This window comes from Canis lupus, chromosome 15, assembly GCF_048164855.1.
Source record: "Canis lupus baileyi chromosome 15, mCanLup2.hap1, whole genome shotgun sequence".
Taxonomy (NCBI): domain Eukaryota; kingdom Metazoa; phylum Chordata; class Mammalia; order Carnivora; family Canidae; genus Canis; species Canis lupus.
The window spans coordinates 44,372,029-44,396,445 of NC_132852.1; the positions used below are offsets into that span (position 1 = coordinate 44,372,029).

At 44.5% G+C, this 24,417-nt stretch overlaps 1 protein-coding gene and 1 long non-coding RNA gene across 4 annotated transcripts in view; one reads left to right on the plus strand and one right to left on the minus strand.

Moving 5' to 3' along the window:
• DPP6 (dipeptidyl peptidase like 6) overlaps positions 1-24,417 on the minus strand; it is an 826,229-nt gene that overhangs the window by 678,063 nt on the left and 123,749 nt on the right. The window contains exon 1 of one of the 3 annotated variants that reach the window (XM_072776859.1): positions 8,397-8,725. The exons of 1 other annotated variant lie outside the window; for it this stretch is intronic. In XM_072776859.1, the coding sequence (XP_072632960.1) occupies positions 8,397-8,651 (255 nt within the window). In that variant the 5' untranslated portion in view covers positions 8,652-8,725. Of the gene's footprint in view, positions 1-8,396; positions 8,726-24,417 lie in introns of those variants that run through there. One more of the 3 variants, XM_072776858.1, reaches the window with a different exon arrangement.
• On the plus strand, positions 9,339-13,127 carry LOC140605001 (uncharacterized). Its single transcript, XR_012007801.1, has 3 exons — positions 9,339-10,626; positions 12,587-12,762; positions 12,978-13,127. It is a non-coding gene; the product is annotated as an uncharacterized lncRNA (long non-coding RNA).

A 24,417-nucleotide genomic window follows, 5' to 3' on the forward strand; every position in this document is an offset into this window, starting at 1 on the left:
TGAGATAACTTCACCTCTCATGACTTTTATAGAGGTTTCTTATATTTTTTAAAAGATTTTATTTATTTATCCATGAGAGACACAGGGAGAGAGAGGCAGAGACATAGGCAGAGGGAGCAGCAGGCTCCATCCAGGAAGCCCAACGCGGGGCTCAATCCCAGGACTCCGGTATCATGCCCTGAGCCAAAGGCAAATGCTCAACCACTGAGCCACCCAGGCGTCCCATATTTATTTGTTTTTATTTTTTAATGGGATTTTGCACAAGGCATATGAAAGATCTGAATAAAGTTTAAAAAATTGAGTGTACTGGGGAAAATGATTAGGGGAACTGGATGTTGGTATTTTCCTACCTTTAATTTCGGCTGTACCCCATCTCCTTATTTGTGTGTGGTTCTTCCCATGCACTGCTCACTTACCCCGTTCCTGCCCCCTCTCCTGCTGGCTGATGCCCCCTCAGATACATCAATGTACAATATATCAAGTATGGTGGATACATACAATTATATAAACATATTAAGGGCCATACAACAACTATCCCATTGTTCCATGAAAGCTGCTGTATGAATTCCAATAGTTCTGTCTTTAAAATAAATCTTCCCAAACAGTAAATAACAGGAGTAGAAAAAATTGATTGGTCTTCTCAACTCCATATTGGGGAACATGCCCATGTCCCCTATTTCACTTTTTTATTTTTACATAAGCACGGTAAGACTGACCCCAAATTATCTAAGGTACAAGCTGATATCAAATGAAACCCGAGCACTATAGGAAGTTTACACAGTGACTTTCACAATGAACTGTGATGACCTAGAAAATCCTTAAGTTCCTTCAGAATTAAAAAAAAAAAAAAAAAAAAGTGTGTGTGAGTGTGTTTCACTATCAGGCAAATTGCTGGGATGATGTTAATGCCTTCAAGTTGTTTATCTATAAATGCAGGGTAAGTGTAAGGAAGTTTGTCATTTTTCAGACTAATCCCTGTTTTAGGCCCCAAGAATGTTGGATCTGTAGTCACAGGAGATGCCCTCCTCCCAGCCTCCCTCTGGGGTTCTGATCACTGCCTTGTGCTCATATACAGCATCTGTCCCCAGAGCCTGCTGCTTGTGCCCCTGCCACCCACAATGCTCTGACTGGGAAGCTGGGTTTTCACCACCTGGAATTCTACCATCTGGACATACAGGCCTTTCTCGCTTCTAGTCTTCTTGTAAAGTTACATCTGTATCTATATATCTTCCTCACTCATGGGGCAAAACTGAACATGTCCTGTGCTCCTGGGCAAACAGCAAGAAAGACATGGAGGAAAAAAATAAAACCATTGGGGAAACCAAGTCAGGGCAAAATCTTATACTACTGTGGCAAAATGGTTTGTTTTTCCCTTTGGCAATTAGCACATTCATTTGGAATCAAATTAATTTAGACTGTTAGATTTCATCTTGGTCATACTTTTTAAACTCAGTGATATAATTAAGTTAATTCCTCCACTCAATTATGATACCGCAGAGTATACTAAAAACACAGGAGAGAATGGAAGGCTGGGTTTCTCTGAGGTCCAGAGAACACAAGTGACTTGCCAAATATTATTCACATAATTACTTGTAGTCTTCTCATTTGTAAAATTAGAGATTATAAAATTTTAAAATGTTCTATTTCAGATAATTTCACAATGCTAGATCACTCTAAAGATAAATGTCCCAAAAGTCATTAACCAAAAAGGCTGAGTGGTTCTCTCTCTCTCTCTCAACATGTACATAAAATCAATCCCACATGCTTAAAATGAAAGCAAATCATAATATGGCACATAGGCACTCAGTGCCCTTAACATTAAATTTATTAAGCAGATTTTAATTTTGAAAGGATTACCGTACATATTATTTTTATAGGCAATGCTCTATGAAAGGGATCAATATTGTATATTGCAGAGAAGCATTCTGCATGCAGTTGATAAATGCATTGTTATAGTCAGAGTAATTAAAAGGAACGGGGTTATATACAATCAGCATGTACATCTTACTCAGCAACTCCTGCCAGTTGCTTGCAAAAATTAAACTCATTAATCATTCTGACGCTACAGAAGAAAAAGCTTTATGTACAAAATTGAAAAGCTCTATTTTATGAAGAAAAAATGTCCAAAGCCAACATCTAGAGAAATTCCTGTCTACACAGCGACGTTAGAATATTAATCTCATGTAGGAAAGTGAGTTGATTCCATTGTCAAAAATATAAATTAATATTATGTTATTCTAACGCTTCAGACCTCCTTAAATCTACAGGTAACATATACAAGTAAATTATTTAAAAGTGTGTGCTGACAGCACACACATACACACACACAGACACACAAAGCATGCCATATGAAGTAGGCTTCCATGCCCACTTCAGAATGTCTTACTGCTACACAAAACTCAAATCCACTGAGAAAACATATGTTCACTTTCCACAAACAACTTGGGCTTTAAGCAAACACATATTTTTTTGACTGGCTCTAGAGACCAAAGGCTTGTTAACACACTGATATTTGTTTGGTATCATTCACAGTTGACAACTGACTCATCCAACTGAAGAGTAATTAGGTTTATCCTTATTAATTTTTCAAGCCAACAGATGAGCTCTTTGTTAGTTAGGGTTTTCCTCCCTAGCTAAGGTAGGTATGAAGACAGAATGAGGTATATATAGCACTGCCTTAAAAAAATACAAGGTATAATGCAGAGGCAAGGTATTTTTGATGCTATATTTGGCTTCACCCATCGTTCAGCTAGCTAGCACTGACTCTGCTTATGTCACTAGTTTTACTTCCTTCAATCTAGACAATTTCCTACTTATGACTACATTCTCTGTGCTGAGACAGTAAGCAAAATTTTATATAGTCTTGCTACAGATGTATTATAATTTTAGCAAATTCTTTATAGATATAGAATTATATTTTTAAAACTTCAGCTATTATTCACTTTACCAAAACATTTACAGAGAGACTGTCTTACATGGTAAACAATTCCTATGCATTTAAAATTTGTTCCAAAGTGCAAGAACTAAACTTTTCAGAACAAGTACTGTATCCAGCAGGGTGCTAGGATATAGATTTATATGTCATTAAGCTCATAAGGAGATCTCAAAGCTTATCTAGTGAAATACTTAATGTAACAGAAAAGAAATAAAAATATTGAAAAATTCCATTTGTATATAAATTACATACATTGTATGCCATGCTGAGAGATGAAAGTTATGGTGATACTATCACTACAAATAAAAAGATTAGAAGGAAATGTATCTAGAATAATCAGACATAAAGAGGGGGAATTCTAGGGATATATTCCAGTATCAATCTTGTCACCATCAGAAAAACAATCTAGTATCTAGTTGCTTGACATGTGGAACAAAAGCTTGGAAGAGAGATCAAGATGGTGCTCACCAACGTCTTTTCAATTCTACAATTCTGTAAAACAGAAAAGCAAAATATTTTGAAAAGAAATGCTAAAAAAAAACAAAAAAAAAAAAAAAAAAAAAAAAAAAGAAAAGAAATGCTAGTGGATGTATATTAGAGGGAAAAAAAGCTACTTAGGAATCTTCTAAAACAGAAGCTGTAAAACATATGTGGCTCTCTTTACCTTCATTCTAATTGATCTGAGATCTAATTTATCTTTAGATAGTAAGAAAGGTAAAGAATAGAATAGTGGAAACCAAAATCTTGGGAGTGTACGTTTTCCCACCCTCCCACATTAAGAATAGGAGGAAATGATGTACCAAAGAACTCAAAGACCAACTTCAGAAAGAAAGAGACAGGGCATGAATTCAAGCAGCACCATGAAAGACATGTGATGCAAAAGTTGGAAGTGTAGGGTGGTGGTCACCAAGAGCAGAAGATGTAACAACAAAGACCAAAGAGACATCACACAGGACATTATATCAAGTTACTTAGAGAATTCTGGTGACATTTTGTGTGCAGTGTCCACAGTGAGAAGACTAAGAACCTAAGTCTGCCACCAAGCTAGACAAGGGAAAGAGGATTGTCAATGACATGTAAGCGGAATCCATTGCCAACTACCTGATTGAGAAGTTGGAATGTAAAAGAAAAAAGAAAAACAAGACATTTGCCAGCATTGGCAGTACAGATCAGTGAAGATGGTCTTCATTTCTGCCTGTAGGCACAGAAGAAGAAAGAACTGGTGGAGAAATAAAGATTAAGGGATACCATTAGTACTGCAACAATATATTCACTGAAACTGAATGGATTTCAGTGCTCAGCATGTAATAGCACCTACTTTGTAGCACTATCATTATGAAGAGTGAGATGGGAATCTACCAGTCTCCTCAAATTAAAGCTCCAAATGACCCTGCAATATCCACATAACTGTTCTGTAGGTGAGAATACTAAGCATTGTCAAATCAGTCATGAGAATAATGGGATTAAGTAAGTAGTTGAAAGTTTTAGCCTTTTTCTCATATATGAGGAAAATAATGTGAAATTAAATATTTAAAAAATTAAAATTGGAGCAGGAGAAAGTAATTAGGGTAAATAAAAATATATGTGGAGCCAAGATTCTTAAAATATTAAAGCTGACAAATGCCAAGAAGAAACTCATAGGACGCTGACATCATACCAATGAAAAATCAAGGTGAAGAGAAAGATGGGCTGGTTGAAGAACCACCATCATGCTGAAGATACGGGATGATGCAATTGGCCCTGTCAGGCTGACAGACATTATAAGCAGGGGCTCATTGCTCAGTGCCTGCTTCAGCCAATTTGCTGTTTTAAAATCCTGTTGTCATCGCATTTGTATTGTTAGGAAATCATATGTCACCAAAAATGAGGAATACAGGAACACGCTAATGTAAACTCAACAAGACTACTGCCCAAGGCCTCTGAAGTCTTTTAAAAAATAAAACAGAACCACTCAAGCATGGGAGATACAAAGTCCAGTATTTTAAAATCAGTTACAGCTACGCCCTATTAGAAATCACTAAATTCCATTAAAAGTCACTTCTAGCAACATTTCCTTTAAGAATCAACTTATTTTAAAACCTACAAAATGAATATTAAATCAAAATAGCTATTGATTCCTCAGGAGGGTTGCCCAAGTAATTGACTTTATATTTAAATAAATTTAAGATTGATGAGGAAACTCCAATAGAAAAAGTATTCTGGCTTTATTTCTATTTCAGAGCTAAACTCCACGTCTTAGAACCGACCCACCCAAATCAGCCTTTTCTGTGGTTCTGGGAAGGGGGGAGGGGGGGCCCTTACACGTGTAGTTTTGTGCAGATGGGCAATGCAATACTAGTTAATTACCAACCGTAAAATATTACCATTTGATTTATCTCTGCTAGATCTTGTGACTACCATACATTTTATTTTGGTGGGAATACTTCCTTTCCGTCATATTCAGGCATGTGTGCATACACACATACAGAGGTCAGGGCTACATTTTATTTCCCACTTGTTGGATGGATGGACAAGAGGCCCAAAACCCATTGGATTTGAAAGGCATGCTGTTTATCACCGTCTCAGTGATCAAGGTAGAAAAGCTGTTTCTGTATCATACAACAGCTTTTGATGACTGATAAGCCTTAGAAGAGGAGTAAAGCCACCAGCCCCCCAGGGTTGGGATGCTCAGAGGGGGGCTGCTGCAGAGAATGTTTCAGCACGTCGGACAGCTCCCACCCAATCAACGGGGCGCTCCGAAAAGACGGGGGCTTTGCTGCCGCGACTGCTTCAGTACCTCGGACAGCTCCCGCCCAAGCCATGAGATGCTCCCCAACGGCTGAAATCTGTTGTTTTAAAAGGTCGCAGCCAACATACAAAGAATAATACGTAATGCGTCCCTAATTAGCCTCACGTCTTTCTGGTTTATATTTGAGTAGCAAAATGATTGCTCTAAATTCTTTAATCTTGACAAAAGCTGGTATCAGAAAAGCAATTTTATTTACATCTACTATCTTTTTAAACTGGTATCTCAAACAAAATGCAGCTGTTGTTCCTGAAGGAAAAGTAATTTAAGACGTACATCTATCTTTTGTAAATTTTTAGACATAACTTTTCCGGTTTTGAATAGCTATTTCTGAGAAAAGCGCACAAAAGTTTTCAAGAAGTTGATGCCACATTTAGCTCTGTCACTGATGTCATCAGACATTTTAAATACATGTATATTTATATGTATTTCATAAGGACACACTATATGCATGGAAACTATGTTTATACTCGTGTCTACATATCACACACACTCTCTCTCTCTCTCTCTCTTCTGAATTTTCCAGGAAAAAACACTGATGTCAGGGCTTTCTGAATTGAAGGCAGATGCACTGTTCAGAGCCACATCAACAGATGTGTTCCTCAGTTCAACCCTTTTGCTTATCTGAGAAACAGTTCTAGGCATATATCAAATCAAGAAGAAGGAGCTGGAACTATATGCTCCAAACTAAGATGGAAGAAAGAGAGAAATGGGCGGAGATCATCAGAAACAAAATTCAGAAACCACTGCCTTTTCTTTCTCCTAGCGACACCTAGAGCCTATGATATGGAAACTGCAATGTTCTCCAGCGCATAACACAAATCGACAGTTTTAAGTCAGACTTAAGGCAAAAAGTGCATAATTTCTGTCTGCATTGCAGTTCAATTGTCTTCCCCAAGATTCTCAATAGTTTAATCCTCTAGAATTTTTCACCAGCCCCGATAAAACCCCTCCTTCAAAGACTCAAAGACTTCCAGTTCCTTGAACCAGATGTCTGAAGAATCCACACATTTCCCTTAGGACCTGACCCACTGAAGTGAGGGACATCTCTCCGCTCGCTATCTGTGTAACCAAGGGAGTCTGGAAACGATCCAAAAGAAAATAAGAAAATTTCATGCAAGATCTGATACAGGCAGTGGGGGGAGTGAGTGAGTGTGTGTGTGTGTGTGTGTGTATACAAACAAACTGCACTCCTTACAAACTTTTATCATCCATGTCAGTCTTGGCATTCTCCATTCATTAAAAAGAAAAATTAAAAAAAAATGTCCAGTAACAACAAAACCTCAGTGGCTTTTTTCCGAATTGTCCCTGTGAAGGTTGTCAACACTTCCCCCCCAACCTTACACTATTAAAGAAAAACCAAATGGTGAAGTAGTGTGACCTGAGGCAAGGCATGTTTGAATGACCACAACTGCCTGCTCAGTGCAGGGGCACGTACTGCCCTGGGCATGTCAGGGTAGGCTATCTGAGAGGAGCTTGTGTGAGGATCCAGGTGCCCCCAGGTGGGAAATTCCTCATAGGTACCTGCAATGGGTTCTATAACCCAACACGCCCTGCATATCTCTTGAGGCTAGAGCAGCCATGCCAGTCCAAGAGAGCTGGTCTGGGATTTTTCTCTTTTCCTGGGAAAGAGAACAGCTCAGCAGGCAACTGTCTGTCTCTGTGGTCCTCCCTGGCCCTGGGAATAGCTGGAAGGGATCAACAGAGGTGGCTGGACTCAACTAGCTAAGCTGCCCACTAGTGTCCAGTCTGAGTCATCAGTTACTAAGGTGATATGCAAATCCAACCTTTGAAACCCAAGCTTCTAGCCTGAAGAAGAGTAAGAAACATGCTCCCTAAGAAGTTTTCTCCTAAGGCAGGTCTAAGGTAGAGCTGCTAGTCCAAGGCTGGGTGTGGGAGACAGGCAGGGCCTGATTCTCATCAGTAAAAATTGTGCTGGGGCCTGGAATAGGACACTGGGCCTCGGACGCTAGTGTTTTGTCCCTGGTGCCAAAATCACCACCCAAACTATCAGCACTGGAGGGGAAAGTGTCCTGGAGAGGTAAGAAGTAGAGGCCATGGGAGCAAAGGGACAGAGTGGGGGAGGTTGAGGAGGGCACAATGCATAGATTCTAGTGACAGGTGGGAAGCATGGGACTTTATCTTCCCCAGTCTTAAAGCAGGAAAATAGAAAGGGGGGGGAGGAGGAAGGAGGGAAGGAGGGAAGGAAGGAAGGAAGGAAGGAAGGAAGGAAGGAAGGAAGGAAGGAAGGAAAATCAAGTTGTAAGCACAGGTATATTGGATTCTCGCCTTAGGATGCAGAACACCGTAGAGTAACCACAGGCATCCACACGCCCAGCGACACCCCCACCCCACCCCCAGCCATCCCACATCCCAGCAGCGCAGCCCCAAAGACGCCGCTCTCTCCAGCACCAACTCCTGGCCGCCGCCGGTGCAGACCAAGCCCCGCTCCGGGACGGCGGTGACCGAGATCGGCGCGGAGGAGCGGGTCTGCGGCGCTCCCGGGAGGCGGAGGAGGGGAGGGGAGGGGAGGGGAGGGGAGGGGAGGGGAGGGGAGGGGAGGGGAGGCCGGGAGGCGGGAGGGCGACCCCGACCCCCGCGGACGCGGAGCGGCCGCGTCGCCCCAGCGCTCGCCCCGAGCCCCGCGCCGCCCCCCACCCACCAAGATGCTCTTACGTCCTCGTCGTCACCGTCGCTCCGCGCCTGGTACTGGAACCGGGGCCGGCCGCCCGCGCCGCCGCCGCCGCCGCCGCCGCCGCCGCCGCGCTCCCGGGAGGGCGCCGCCGCGGGCGCCGGGGCTGCGAGGGGCTTGGGCCCCGCGCCGTCCTCCTCCGGCCCCTGGCCGCCCAGGAGGTGGCTGGCCTCCGGGGGCGCCGGGAAGGAGCGCGAGGTGTTGATCTTGCCCGTGAACCTCTGGTACAGCGAAGCCATCGGTGCCCGCGCCCGCGCCCTCGCCGGCTGCCCGGGGGCGTCCTGCGCCTCGCCTGCCCCTCGCGGGCGCCCGCCCCGCACCCCCTCGGGGGCAGACGGAAGCAGCCGCAGAAGAAAGAAGCCGGCGGCTGCCGCTCCTCCGCGCGCCACTCTCGAGTCGCGGCGGGCGCCTGCCTGGCTCGGCTCCTCCGCCCCCTCCCCGGCGGCTCGGCGGAGCCGGGGTCGGGGCGCGCGCTCGCCCTCGCTCCTTTCCGCTTTCGGTCAACTCCTCGCCACGGCCACGGCCCGCCTCATCACGGCGCTGGAGGAAGGACCCCCCCCACCCCCCCCGCCGAAAACCATAAAGGGAGGGAAAATGCCGAGGCCCCGGAATCGGCACCACCTAGAGACCGGCGAGGAGCCAGCGCGCATCTCAGCGCTCCCCCCACCGGCCCCTCGCGCGGCTCCTCCTCCCCCTCCCCCTCCCCACCGGCCCCTCGGCGCGGCCGGGTAATGGCGCCGGGGCTGCGGGGGGCGGCGGGGGGCGGCGGCGGGGGCGGGCGGGGGCGCGGGCTCGGGCGCGCGGGGGGGCGGGCGGGGGCGCGGGCGCGCGGGGCCCGGCGGGCGGCGGCAGCCCCGGCTGCGCGGGAAGAGCGCGCGGAGGGTTGGGGGGCACTGGCGGAGGGGCCGAGCCCCGGGGCGCCCATCCTCGGCGCGGGGCTGCGCTCTGCGCCCACACGCCGGGCCCCGCGGGCTGCAGCCTCGCCGCCTCGAGCGTCCCCCTCGGGCCCTCCTTCCAGCGTCTCCTGCCTAACTTGCAGCAACAACAGGCAGGAGCCCTCGGGCCTGGGGGTGCTAGGTGGGGCGAGGCACGGCGAGCAGCGGGGCTGGAAGGCGATGGCTCGGACACAGCGCTTTCTGACGAGCCCTGCTTGCTTCCCAAACCAAGCTCGTCTCCGAAAACAGAGTCATGCTCCTTCCCCCGGGCTCAGACAGAAGGGGAAGGAAAGGTCACGGGAGGCAAGCCCGGGGAGGCCTGGTGGGAGGCTCCCCAGCAACTCGGTGGAACGCCCCTCCCTACACATCCCAAGCCCACTTGTGCACGTCGCGAACTCCATTTTCATTTTCGGTAAATAGAGGCAGAGGCTGAAGCTTTTGGGATGCCGGCAACTTCTCCAAAGCTTGCTCCGCCCCCTCAATCCCCGACAGAGAGGAAGGGACGGGGACCGACCACACCAAAGAGGGCGCCGGGCTCCGGGTGCGCATCCGCGCGTCTTGCTGCAGTAAGACGTGCTCCAGCGCCCCTGTGTGGAAAGACACCTACATGCCCGGGCGCCCGCTCCTACTCCAGGCGCAGGCGGCTCCTCTCCTCCCTCTCCTGGGGTAGATGGTCCCTTGGGCCTCCGGGAACCCCTCCCTCCTCAAGTCCGCTCCTCGGGCCTTCTTTAGGCTCTCGGGGGCTCTTCCTCCTCGTCTCGTCTCCACGTCCTTTTCCCTCCTGTTTGCAGACCCTCCAGGTCGGGCAGATGTGTCCCGACTTGAGCTTCGGCGGAGGCCAGGACCTAAAACTGCGGAGGGAGGGGACGGGTGGAGGGCTCGCACCTGCCCTTTGTGCTGTTCTTCTGCACCAGTCCAGAGTGAGCATCTGCATCATCACATTCCTCCCGGACTCAGCGGTGACCCTGCTCCAGCTAGGTTCCCATGACTATCTGTTTTAGGTTTAAAAAATAAATAAATAAAACAAGAAGGCGAGTCCGTGGCCACTCAGCAGGCCATACTGCGGGCTCACCAGCCTTTGTTGGGTCTGAATCCAAGACGATCTCCTGGAATCACTGCCAGAGCCCCGACTCTGAGAAGACTCCTGCCTGGTCCTGAAATGGCCTCTTCCCTCACGCAGTGTCCTTAACTCGGAGGGAGAAACGGGATGCTGGCAAATAAGGCTCTTGGGAGAACATACCTTCCAGTCCCTTCCAAGCTCTCCCCAAGTCTCAACCTAGTGGGTAGTCCTGTTTTAATTAACATGTATTACCACTCCCATCTTCTGTTGAATCCACTTTGGTTTCCCTCTTCTATGAAGAAAAGTGTGATTGTTAAAGTACTTTAAAGACACGTTTCCTTTGTGCAACCATGAAAACAAGCAAAACCAACATCCCAATAGCTAAGAGGCTGCCTGAACCAGCAAAAGGCCTGGGCATAGGCAGCTGTCCCACCCACAGGCCTGGGGGTGTAGAGAGTTTCACCAGCCCCTCTTTACTTTGAAGACAGAGGCAGCAATTACAAGAGCCATAAAATGTAACTTTAAAAGTCATCACATTTAGATAAATAGGAAACCTTGCTGTCATCCCCCCTCCCCCGCCCCAGCTGTGCTTTTGATGGGAGGAAGCTGCCTTTTCCAGCCTGACTTGAAAGGAAAGCTCAGGCTGCTCCCTGCAGCATCTATGTCCTGACATTTCGCTAAATATAGATGCTGTTAGGGTCTTTCTTACATAATATATATGAAATTTATATTTTCATATACATATGAAATTTTTTGTGTATATAGTCACACAAACTGTAAGAAACAGCATTACATATTTCTTGTACTAACATTTGATACAAAATACAGTATTTATATGGAAGTAGCTTTTCTATCATACCCAATGCTTTATAGACGTATGCATATGAACAATAATAGGTTGAAACTGAGCTATGGAAGGCACATTGGGACCCTCACTTTTTTTAAGCTTTGATTGATTGACTGATTTCAGAGAGTGCAGGGGAGAAGCAGAAGGAGAGAGACAAGCTGACTCTGTGATGAGCATGGAGCCCAACCTGGGGCTTCATCCCAGGAGGCTGAGATCATGACCTGAGCCGAAACCAAGAGTCAGATGTTCAACTGATTGAGCTACCCCAGATGCCCCTGTGTCCCTCATTTTTGAACATCATTCACAGATCAGCTTGTGGGTATTCAAATCACAATTTGGTCCGTGTTAGAAATCCTAACTAAATGATTTAGACAACACGATAAGCAAGTTTTACTTAAAATCATTTATAAAATGAAGAAACGATAAGACTCAGAAACAATTGGAGGACAAGTTGGAGTACACATTTGTGTTTGAGAGAACAAATTGAAAATTAAGCAGGAGAAATGGGGCGTGGGTGGGAGAGGTGCTCCAGGTGGAGTGACTGTTCTAGACTTTGAGTGTGAGTATGTGTATGCATGTTTGTACATACTTCACACATGGCTTAAGCATGTCTTTACAAACTGCAGTGTATTTTTTAATATACTGTCAGGACTCGGAAGTCCCAAATATAAGAGTCAGCCCGTCAGTGTGTTGGGCTGAGTGAGGAAATGCAGTTGCAGAAAATTGCAACTATGGCATTTTGTGTTTATGATACATAATTAATTCGCTTATTGCCTTCAAAAACCTTTTCAGATCCCCAGTTTCTTAAACAGGGGAAGAGGTTCTGAAGAGTAGCAGAACTTCCCAATGGGCATTTAAATATAGGTGCACCTCAGGACACAGGTCAGTAATATCCTCCGCTCACCAATCACCGAAGATCTTGAATGTACTATATTGAAATAGATTCCCAGTTCTGCTTATTGGGTAAATATGGGAAACTATTTTTGAAAATGTTTCATGGATTATAGCATATCAAGATATTAATTCCTCAATACTCCTTACACCCATGTCCACTAACTTATTTTTCCATCGAGTTGTGTATTATTTTTTCCCGTTTATTAAATAAAGGGGTGTGTGTTTATTTTCCCAGGAACCAATTTACAAAACAAATATGATTAGTCATTGGAATTAGGCAAATGCTGCAAAATATGGTGGGTAGTCATTTTTTAAATGACAATGAAAGGAACTTTGTCATCCACATGCAAGCTAAGCATTGTAAAAATATCAAAAGTATACTGAGTTCAGCAGGCTAAGCATGATTTTTATTAGCTAAGAGGTTTTTTTTATTTCTAGGAGAGAATTATATCATGTACTTTACTTCCTCTTTCTCTGTGAGGAAAAGGACGAGAGCAAAGCCCTATTTATGATTTTTATTCATTCCAAATGCTGAGACGTGAGCGATGAAACAACCAGCGGCATGTGCTGATGGAAGAGCCTTCCCTAAGACACTGGGCACCAGCATCTTCTAGGTATTATCACCTTGTACTCATACCAAGGGGGGGAAATAAAACAAATATTTGGGTAGTTTGAGAAAATATGGCGTTAAATGCATAAATACAAAGCCTATGCCCAACTAAACTCTTTCTACATATCTATCTTTAAAAACAATTTTTTTTTTTTTTGCAAGATGCCTACCCACAAGGGGAGCTGGCTAGCATGATTTCTTTACAAACTTTACAAACAGGAAAGGTCCAGCAGAAGAAAAATGGGGCGGCCCCGGTGGCGCAGTGGTTTAGCGCCGCCTGCAGCCCAGGGCGTGATCCTGGAGACCCCGATGGAGTCCCACATCAGGCTCTCTGTATGGTGCCTGCTTCTCCCTCTGCCTGTGCCTCTGTCTCTGTCTCTATGAATAAATAAATAAATAAATAATCTTTAAAAAAATAATAAAAAAAAAGAAAAATGAGTTGCTTGGTCCTAGTTTTTGAAAAACACGAAATTAAAGTTAATTTGAGCTTTTTGAATTGATACATGACAAGTAATGTTTTAAAGGGAAACATTTATTTTAACCCTAAAATTAATAAAGTTCACTGTTAGCTCCCCATGGCATTTTTATTTACATCTTAATACAGCCATTGTGCAACTGTGTGTTTCGTAGGCATCAGCGCTAACACCTACTACAGATGACTAACCCCTCGCCCTGTGCCCACAAACACACACAGTCAATCAACACAAGCAACCAAGATGATTGTCACGTCGGTACAACAGCCACTGATTTAGCTAAAAAGCTGGATGGAGTCAACCCACAGAAAATATTTGTTCCAGCCTGGTGGTGGAGGGCGGAGGCTGTCCCTCCACCCTCTGTTCCTTTAGAGGTGCTCCCTCTTGCCTCTAACATCTGCCCACTGCCCACCTGCCCTCCTCCCACTCTTCCTTTTTCTCCTTCTCCTTCTTGTCCTTCACTCCTGTCCTCACTCTGGGTCAATACCAATAGGCTGTGTATTTCTTTTTCTTTTCTACAAATTCCTTGCTGCTGAGTACTTATAAAATCTCATTTCTAATATTATCTCCTTGGAAATAATCGCTTTCCCTCCTGGAGGAGGCACCAACCTCTGTCTTTTCACGTCCTAGTTACTCAACAAGAACTTCCACGTGTTTTTCCAAGGCCCTTAAGATCTGGAGAGCATGAGATTTGGAAGAGAGTTTGTTGTTTGTTTGTCCCTGGTGATCATTTGAACATAACAATGTCGTTATCTGAACTCCCTTAATTCATATATCAAGTAATATTAGATTAAAAGGGACGTGATTTCTGCTCTCAAATGCCCCCAGAGCTCCTCGCCCTTTCCAACCATGCACCCCTCCAGTCTCATGAATTAAGTTAAATCTGATCCCCTTTAATATTAAAGTGACGTTAATGAGCCTCTGCAATTCAATGCTTTGGTGCTTTAACCAACAGAGGTGATGACTGTGTTCCAGAAGAAAAAGCTTTTATCTGCTCTCTTGTGACCAACGGCAAGCATTTTGAGATTCCAAGGCACGTGACACAGGCTAGCAAGTACAGGGCTCCAAGCCTCATGGGGGGGCTTTTGAATTTATTTTGTTTATTATTATTGTTATTATTACTATTTTGCATCAAGTCACCCAAAAAGGTTTTTAAGGCTTTTACTTGAAAACAACAATGGAATAGGAAAGGAGTGAAAGAAACAGGGTCGTTCAAATGCAGGGTCTTCTTTGGATAGTGGAAAGAGTTGATGCTGAGTCATTTAATCCTGCCATGTAAATTATACTCATTTGCAGGCCCATGGAAATAGTTACAGAGAATTTTTAAAAATCTGACTCCACTAAAAATGATTCCAATTAGACAATGGAAAGGGATATGGCACATTCCTAGAATGTACAATAGGAGTAAAATTTAGGGAACCGGAGTGTGAGGCTGATGTAATCTACCCTAGAAAGAACGGGCTGGCCAGCCAGAAATAGCAAACAAGTAAGGCCAGCCCAGTGAATTGGCCTGGCCTCCAGGTCCCTGTGCTGCATTTGGCTGCAAGACACAAAGAGGGAAGAGAGGAGAGGCTTCAAGCAACAATGGGCTGCCTTGGAGCATCTGGGCCAGCAGCCCCTGTGAGTGAGGCAGGCCAGGGTGGGAGCAGGGTCACCTGCTTCCTGGACACCTGCTGGTAGGAATTGGAAAAACTCTCACTGTCTTACCCCAGAATTAAGACCATTCCTTTGAGCTAAGGCACCCTCTGGAAAAGCGTCAATAAAAAGTAATTAGCAAACAATCAACGCCTGAGTGAACAGAGAAATGTGCACCGGTGGCCAGAAGGCACCCCACAAGCACCAAGACAAACCACCTCGTCAAGTGTGTAATGGGGCAGTCTGAGTAAGAGCTGTCTGTTTCAAGAGCGTGGCTACATTTCCAAGCTATAAGCTTCCAGGTTGGCATGCTTCATCTTTGAGATAAGAAGCTGTTATTTCCAGGGCACCTGAGTGGCTCAGTCGGCTGTGTCCTGACTCTTGGTTTCAGGTCAGGTCATGATCTTGGGGTCGTGGGTTCAAGCCCTGTGTCAGGTTCTGTGCCTAGCCCAAAGTCTGCTTGAGATTGTCTCCCTCTGCCCCTCCTCCATTCTCTCTCTCTCTCTCTCTGAAATAATAATCTTTTAAAAAGTCATAATTTCCATATTCGAAACTAGGACAAATTGAAATGTTGTTCAGCAAATATTTTTTCATCCCAGAGCCTATCTAATGAGGTATTCTAAACTGCCACAATGACCTCTTGAGTGACTTCCTTTGGCCACTGGAATATGAAGGGACATGATGCAGGCAGAGCTCTCAGGCCATCTGTACAGCCTGCCCAGGTGATCCGCCACATAAGAATATGTCCTGGGTGGCTGCTGCCAGGTTGGCTTGGCCTCCAGAACAAGCATACTTGGAGAGACCTGAACTCACAGGTCTGAAGTCCATCCAATCCAGCCATCAGGGAACATAGAGTGCAGCCACCTAGCTGAGCCCAGGGCAGATCCACTAAATCACAGTTGACCAGCACAAAGATGGATCTTGGAATAAATACTTGCTGTATATATAAGCCATTGAATTGGAACAACTTGTCATATAGTATGCTTGTCTCATTTGCTCTCTAAAACAAAAACCAAATCCATGCATGAAAAATGGTACAGCTAATGTCAGTGTTTATTGTAAGCATTTCACCTACTTATTCAGTGAATATTGGAATGCCTAGTGGGCACCAGTCACCGTGCTGTGTTCTTGGGATGAAATGATGGACTAAAACGAACAGTCTTCGCTTTCCTACAGATTCTAGTCAATACTCCTTATAATGACTCAGAACTGATGTTATAAATTACCTAGCCAGATGGATAGTGACTTCCTTTCGTGAATAAATGTATTTTTCTCAATTTCTCGCTTATTCCAGACATTTACAGCCCTGCTAATTTTATTAGGAAAAGACTCTTAAAAAGCACTAGAACACTAATGTGTTCACAATAATGCTCTAGTTATTTATTACAGGAGCGCTAAGTGGCATTTTCAATCCCCTCAAAGAACTATCTCTAGACCAGCGATATAAGGATCATTTAGGAATTTGTTTGGAATTAAAAGCCTGGACCCCATCTCAAACCTACTAAATCAGAAACTCAGGGCTAGAGCCCCACAACCTGTATTTTAATTAGCCCACTAGGTCATCCTGAGTGATGCATGCTCAAGTTTAGCAAACACCAGACTAGAATAATGTACTCGAATGTTACTCTAAATGGTACCAAGGTGACCTCGAAGATCCCCCCAAATGTTTGCTTTTTCCCAGGAAATGGCTTACCAATTCAAAACACTTAACAAGAATTTTCCAGAGGGTAAGAAGTTTTTGAGAATGAACAAGGCCTGTCTTCCTCATTTAAATAGAGGTTATCTGAGCAGCTTGAATTCAAAATGGAATGGTGTACAGTTGGTCTTTTCAGGACATTTTCAGAATGCTAATTCACCCCTGAATTGAGATGTTGAGGGCTCATCTCAGGAAGAAGGCAGTGGCCAGAAGAGGATTAACAAGGCAGACACCAAAGACATGATCCAAGTTAAGACACCATGCTTCTTGCGGCTTATCTCAGAGATATTTTGATTTTGCACGTTAGCAGAGAGCCTCTCTCACCTTGCCAGAATATATGAAGTTTGGCAGGCAAGCTCTGCAGAATTGCAAGGAAATTTTTTTTAAAAAGCATTACTTTCAAAAATTGATTTCATTAAAAAATCCTCAGTACCTCTGGTTTAGACCCACTGCTTTTTTAATGTAATAAGAAAAAACTTTGTTATGAATTAAAAATCAATGAAGTTAAACACATTTAAGTAGAAAACTGACTTTTATGAACTTAATTTTCCTGAATCTACTCCTTTAAGGCACATCAAAATGCTCATTATAAACTCCATTTTCTTTCCCACCACCACTTAAGATTTTCTCCAGATTTCCATGGAGCATACCTATTTTTATGAACACAAACGTATACTTAAAAATGAGCTTTCTCTCAAAACATTTTTAAGATATTATTTATTTATTCATGAGAGACACAGAGAGAGAGAGAGGCAGAGACACAGGCAGAGGGAGAAGCAGACTTCTTGCAGGGAGCCTGATGCGGCACTCGATCCTGGGACTCTGGGATCATGACCTGAGCCGAAGGCAGACGCTCAACCACTGAGTCACCTGGGCGCCCTTTCTCTTGAATTTTAACACATTCTTGGGACCAAATGTACAAGTTCGATATTTGTGGATAACTATCAGCACCCACACAGATTCTAAACATGAAGTGTGACACCTGACCATTGGAAACAAAGTAAACTCCCCGCCTGTGGTCTGTCTCTTCACATTGTCTTGAGCGAATACAAGAGATATCATTGCAAACCCCTGATTCATGTATAGGTGACTATGTCAGATATGAGAAGCAGTGGGTTCTCATTAATGAAAACATTATATTAGGAGCAATAAAACTGAAATGAAGCCGCTCATTTGCTTCACGTGGGTAATTCACTCCATTGTGCACTGTAACTCTATCACCTGCACTCTACCCATTTCTGAACAATTTCCTTTTCATAAAGGGGGAAAATAGGTTTGTCTATACTACTAATTGCATTTCAGATCATTGTAATTTGGAACTCAAAAAAAGTAATTCTCTCAACAATTACTTATATTTATATTTTGCTTGACAGGTAAACAGAAATTGCCCGTTGGCTAAATAAATCCATTAGTCATATAAGCCTGCAATTTGAACAGCTTTTTTTTTTTCTCACTCACCCACAGCAAAAATAAAATTGACTCTCTGCTACAATAGGATGAGGTGGATCCCATTTGTTCCTTAGATTGAGCTGAGTCCCTGATGGGTCCTATTACCTCAATCCTCTGCACTGTACCCATAATCACCACCATTTCATTCCCTTGTAACCCAACAATACCCAAATTGCATCATTTATACAGAATCTTTTCAATCTTTGTGAGGAAGGATGGATAAATTAATGCTTTTAAAGGACTCTGAAGGATTTCTGAGCCATCTTATGGTAAAAGCAGCTGCAGTAAAGGCTCTATTTCCATCCATGTTTCAAGATTCCTTTATTTCTCTCTCTCTCTCTCTCTCTCTCTCTCTCTCTCTCAGAGCTCTGGTATCGTGCACCATGTCAGGTTTAACTTGGAATGAGATGTAAATGGCTGGTTACAATCTAAATGAATTCTGAGTCTCCAAATATCTTTTTTCAGTACTTAATTTACTCAAAGAGAAATGATATAAAGTCATTAAATCCAAATATGGGCTAGAATACAAAATTCATGAGTATGCTAAGATAAAATACAAGCCTTCAAACAACTTACCCACTTATATCACAGACCCTCAAGTGGTATACTTGTACCATGATGGGCCCTTTAATGGAAAACTTAGAGTAAGTACTAGTCTAGCATTTCATCCACTGATTACATCTGCATTTTATTAAGTCTTCCCATCTAAAACTGTGAATGTCAGGCCCTGAAGTCACAGCTACTGAATCCCCAGGAAGGCAGCCTGCTTGGATTGATCCACATGATGAAAAACAGCCACTTGATATGATGGCATCTTGCAAGTGCAGAGCATCTCAATAGTTAAGCAACACCCAGCCCTTGGTTTCTGTTCCTGATTAAAGTGCAATGATGGTAATCTCCTAAATCAGTTGACACAGCTGCAGGAGAAGAATCAAAGCAAGTGATCCCCAGACTCTTCCATCTCCCACCAATCTTGGAGAGAGGAATAAGCATTGCTAAGATGAATGCATTCTGTTTCTGGGTGTTTTTTTTTTTTTCCTTCTTCAAAAGCCTTAACTAGCGAAGGATGTTGGAGAAGCTCACGTGTTCACTAGTTCACTAAGTATTCCCAGCTTCTGTGACTTTTACCTCCTTGGCATTTCTCTAAGCCGTATTAGATCTGACTCCTCAAGATATGATGCAAGAGTTCTACAAAGGTATTTCCTTCTTGTTCAATGACCTAAAAAATATCCCTGGAGAACGGCCATAATCAAAAATACAAGAACAAATGGGTGTTGGCAAAGATGTGGAGAAAAAGGAATCTTCGTGCACTATTGGTGGAAATGCAAACTGGTGCAGCCTCTGTGGAAAACAATACTGAGGGTCCTCAGAAAGTTAAAAACAGAATACCCTATGATCCAGCAATCGCACTCCTGGGTATTTACCCAAAGAAAATAAAAACACTAATTTGAAAAGATATATATGCACTCCCATGTTTACTGCAGCTTTATTTACAATAGCCAAGATATGGAAGCAGCTCAAGTGTCCATGGATGGATGAATGGATAAAGAAGTGGTGTGTGTGTGTGTGTATATATATATATATATACACAATGGAATTATATATTATATATATTATAATCATATTATATTATAATATTATAATTATATTATAATTATTATATATTATTAGCCACAAAAAAGAATGAGGTCTCGTCATTTGTGGCAACATGGATGGACTCAGAGGGTATTACACTCAATGAAATAAGTCAGACAAAACAAATACCATATGATCTTATATGTGGAATCTAAACAACAAACAAATAAACAAAAAGAAGAAACAGACTCATAAATACAGAGAACAAACTGACAACTGCCTGAGGGAAGGGAGCTAGAGAGACGGGCAAAATGGGTGAAGGGTTGTGGGAGGTAGAGGCTTCCAGTCATGGACGAACGAGTCACGAGGATGAAGCGTACAGCACAGGGAATAGTGTTGGTGGTGTCATAATAGTGTTGTGTGGTGACCAATGGTAACCGCACTTGTGATGAGCACAGCATAAGTTATAAATGTGTTGAGTCACTATGTTGTACCTCTAAACGAATGTAACAACTACACTTCAATTTAAAAATAATAATAACCCTAGATTTGGACTGCATTGCATGCTGGGAAAGAACTGAATATTATTCACTGAATTGGTGCTTTGAGGAAAGACACAGCATTTTTGTTTTCCAGAGGGAATTATACAGATTTTTTTCTGTAAGCATATTCTCACATGCATTCTTCATTCAGTGAGAACCACCTGTGTGACAGACCCTCCCTGGTCACCCAAAAGCTCTGTCACGGTCCCTTACTACTTTTTGCTCAACAATATAGAATTTATTTTTTTTTTTAAAAAAAAAGATTGTATTGATTTATTCATGAGAAACACAGAGAGAGAGGCAGAGAGACAGGCAGAGGGAGAAGCAAGCTCCCTGTGGGGAGCCCGATGTAGGACTCGATCCCAGGACCCCAGGGTCACGCCCTGAGCCAAAGGCAGATGCTTAATCAACTGAGCCACGCAGGTATCCTCGATATAGAATTTCTATTCTCCAGTGACAATTGTCTGCTTAGGTAAGAGATGTAAACAGTTTTCTGCATAGCTACTGGAGGGATTTTTTTCCTCCACAATAAAATAAAAGAGAATGGTGGGAAGAGGAACCCTCCCTACTACCCCACCCCACCCCACCTCCGGCACTGCCTCCTTCCGGATTCTCTGTGGCCACAACACAAAAGAACACAAAGGTGATGCAAACTCCGCACCCTGACAACATGCGGTTGCTGAACAGAACCAGACCCCCAGACAGAAAGCCCTGTTTGAGCTCCTGTCCATCAGGAACCATTGTGCAGCTGTGTCCTCACACATGGAGTCACACAGCTCCTCCTGTCCCCGGGCCTCTGCAGGGGGAGGATTCACTGGGCGTGGGCTCTCTCCCGGTGGCGTGGGGATGTGCAGAGAGGCCAGGCCACAGAACAGGGCCCCCAAGGCGTCCCAACAAGCTGTTATTACAGGGGAAGCCAAAATCTCTTACACACATCACCTTCAGAAAAATTATAGCTGCCTATGGCTGATAATCTACAAAACACATCATTAAGCTTCCCCTCCCCCCCCCCCCCCCCCCCCCCGCCACCCTCGGATTCTCTGGTTGGCTGTGGTCTCTGGGAAAATGTGTGGACTTATCATCGACTTTCACACTCTCCTTCAGCGGGAGCATCTGCAGGAAAATGTGTTCCAACTCCCGGGGGCCTCTCCCGTGTGGAGTAAAGAAACATGTTCTGGAAGATATTCCTGGTCCAGGGTCGCTAATGCCACCAAGAAGCAGCGTGGGTCCAAAACAGGACGGGTAGGGAGGAGAGAATCATGGCTTTACCAAATCAAAACATGAGAACTCGTGCTTATCAGCACTTTGTACTCAAAGTGCTTTCAAATATGCAACCCCCGCCCTAAATGGTCGCCTAAGAAGCAAACCCTGACTTGGTGTCAGGGGAGCCAGTGTGGAAGCCATCGTACCGGAGCTGCTGGGAGCCAAGAGGCGGCAGGTGGAGGAGCAGCCAGGAGGAGCAGAGGGGCCGCAGGCAGCAGGTGCATGTGCCTGGGGCACCAGCAGTCAGAACAAGGAGGGAGACCACAGGTAAATACAGGCCACCTCTGAGGGACACACAGAACCTTGCAATCAGAGTCTCTGGGAAGAAACTAGTTTTCTGTACACGTATATGTTTTTATTGGGATGAAACACAGGAGGGTCCGTGCTTTTGATCTTAACCAGCCTGCACAGTGGGGGGAATGGGAGGAATTCTCCCTAAAATGTGAATGAATGGGACTTTGAATTGAGGCAAGGGCCAGCAACATTTCAGATGATATTATCTAGAACTTGGCGTTGGGAAAAGAACACAAGAAAAACATGCTCATGGGGTACGGTCCCTGTGTCTTACAACCCGTGTTGAATTGTCTGGACTCTGTGCGTGATTGCTCTTTTCTTTGATCCAGGGGAAGAAAACAACATGAGGAAAAATAGGCTAATATATTTCTCATAATTTCACGGATTTCTTTAATTCTCATCTCTTCTCATGGCTTCTCTTGCTCAGTCTACACCAATGGCACCCTTGGGACAGCGTCCCTATCATTTCAAAACAACTTGCCAAATCCTACTCGTTGACCACTGACCGCGTTTTCTTCTGACGTCCTTTGGTGAATTCAATCACCTGCAAAAATCAAAGCCTCAAAGCAAAGCAAAGCCCGATCAAAACAAAACCAAGAGTCCTGTGAAGGCACTGATTCTGAGCACACGGAGACGTTGCCACTTGAGGGTGCTATGGCAGTTCCAAAACGCAAGTGTGCTCATCCGGCAGGCGGAAGGGCAGCCCTTCCTTCAGATCACCCCATTTCTGCATTTGACGACGGCAGGGGAAATGAGCAGCCTTTCAGAAGACTTTTGTTTCCTATGAAAAGGAAGACCGCCGCTCTATAAATGTCTTAAATGCTCTCAGATAGATTAAAGTCAAGTCAGTAAATGAGCCATAACTGTGCCTTCTCCTTTACTGAAGATTCCGATATTCCTGGGGGTGGGGGAGGGCCAAGAAGGAGCCAAATTTCCATTCATCATGGAGGTCAGACACATCCCAGGGATGGCTTTGTGCCAAGAATTCTGTGGTTCAGAAGGGACCCTGAGGGGGTCACCTCTAGCCTGGTTTATCCACTGTGCCCCCGTGAATAGGATGCCGATGAAGAAGGGGAGCAGCAGGGGAGCCACGAGGAAAGAGAGAGGTGGACGGGACTATAAACCAGCTTCATTTGGCCTAGATTGACTTATCCTACCTATCGGTCCCCCTCCTCCCATGCCTCCTCCTTCCAGGATAGAAAGGAACCCAGACAGAAGAGGCCCGGCTATGACAGCAGACACCTTTTCCGAGGAAACATGCAGTGAATTGGGGATCAGAGAGTAGCCATACGATGGCCATGTCTGCACAAGCCTTCCTGGAGAGGAAGAACTTCATGTTCTTTGTAAAGTTATTCACTAATTTGGAAAAATCTTCCTTTTCAGGCACATTTTAAAACATGCATGTGTTTATACAAATGTGCGATGGATCTGGGAAGCGAGGACATCCACGGGTCCCGGAGACACCTCCACATGAGCTCTGAATTTATTTACAAACTTTCGATCCACAAAGGGTTTTGTTGACCAATAAGAACAGATTCAATAGCAGGGGGAACTTTACTATCACGCGTTTTACAGACAGCATCTCACTTAGTAATTTTAAAAGGTCTATGGCATGGGTATCACAGAGCTGGGATTCCAACCCAGTTCCGAGTGCTACATTGTGCAGGAACATGCACGCTGGTCCTCTGTCATTTACTGGTGGCATTTTGATGAGTCACACACTTACAGCACGTCCCAGGAAGCTGTGAAGTTGAATTTCCAGATGGCACAATCATAGCCTTACGTCAAAGCCTAGCTCAAAAGCCACTTCCTCCAAGAGGCCTTCTATGATTTTCTATTAATCTGCAGAATCCTGTAACACCTGTAAGTACCTGCTTCATAAAACACACAACTCTCCACCTTGGGCCATTCACTCATTTACTCACACAGCACATAGTATTGAGCATTTGCTATGGCTGGTCAGGTCTCATCTCCCCCATTAGAAGCTCCTTAGTGAGAAGATATGTGTCATACTAAGGTCCATGCAGGGAACCCTGTGGCAGACAGAGAAGGTGTTCCAATCACAAGGAAGTTCATCTAAGCCATGCTGATCTCAGTCTTCACAGAGGTGATGGACTGGAAGACAGCGCATGGGAGTCCACTGGGAGGAGCTCCGAAGGGTGGCCACTGGGACATCAACGAGGTGAAGGTGCTCTTCTGTTCACAACAGGGCTCTAAAGAGACTGTGAGCCATAAGCCAGCGGTAGGTTATTTATGAAACTGGTGTATGATTTTAGAGAACATTTTGAAAAGTCTGACACACTGTTTTTTCCTTCCATGTGCACATCAGGCTCTTCCCAGACAGATACCCTGCTGGATGCCTCCCTGGATGTCCTTCCCCAGGGCACAAGCTCCTTGAAAGGAGAGACTTTCTTCTGTCTGCCTGCCCTCTGCTCAGAAGCAGTGTCTCTCTCAGTCTGTGGGATACAAGCAATAATACTAGCAGCATTCAACTGGCTATTCACTTAGTTCTTCACCTAGTAAGCCATTTTTTTAAAGAGAATATCTTTTTTTTTTAAAGATTTTATTTATTTATTTATAGACACACAGAGAAAGAGGCAGAGACACAGACAGAGGGAGAAGCAGGCTCCATGCAGGGAGCCCGATGTGGGACTTGATCCCGGGTCTCCAGGATCACACCCCAGGCTGCAGGTGGCGCCAAACCACTGCGCCACCAGGGCTGCCCTAGTAAG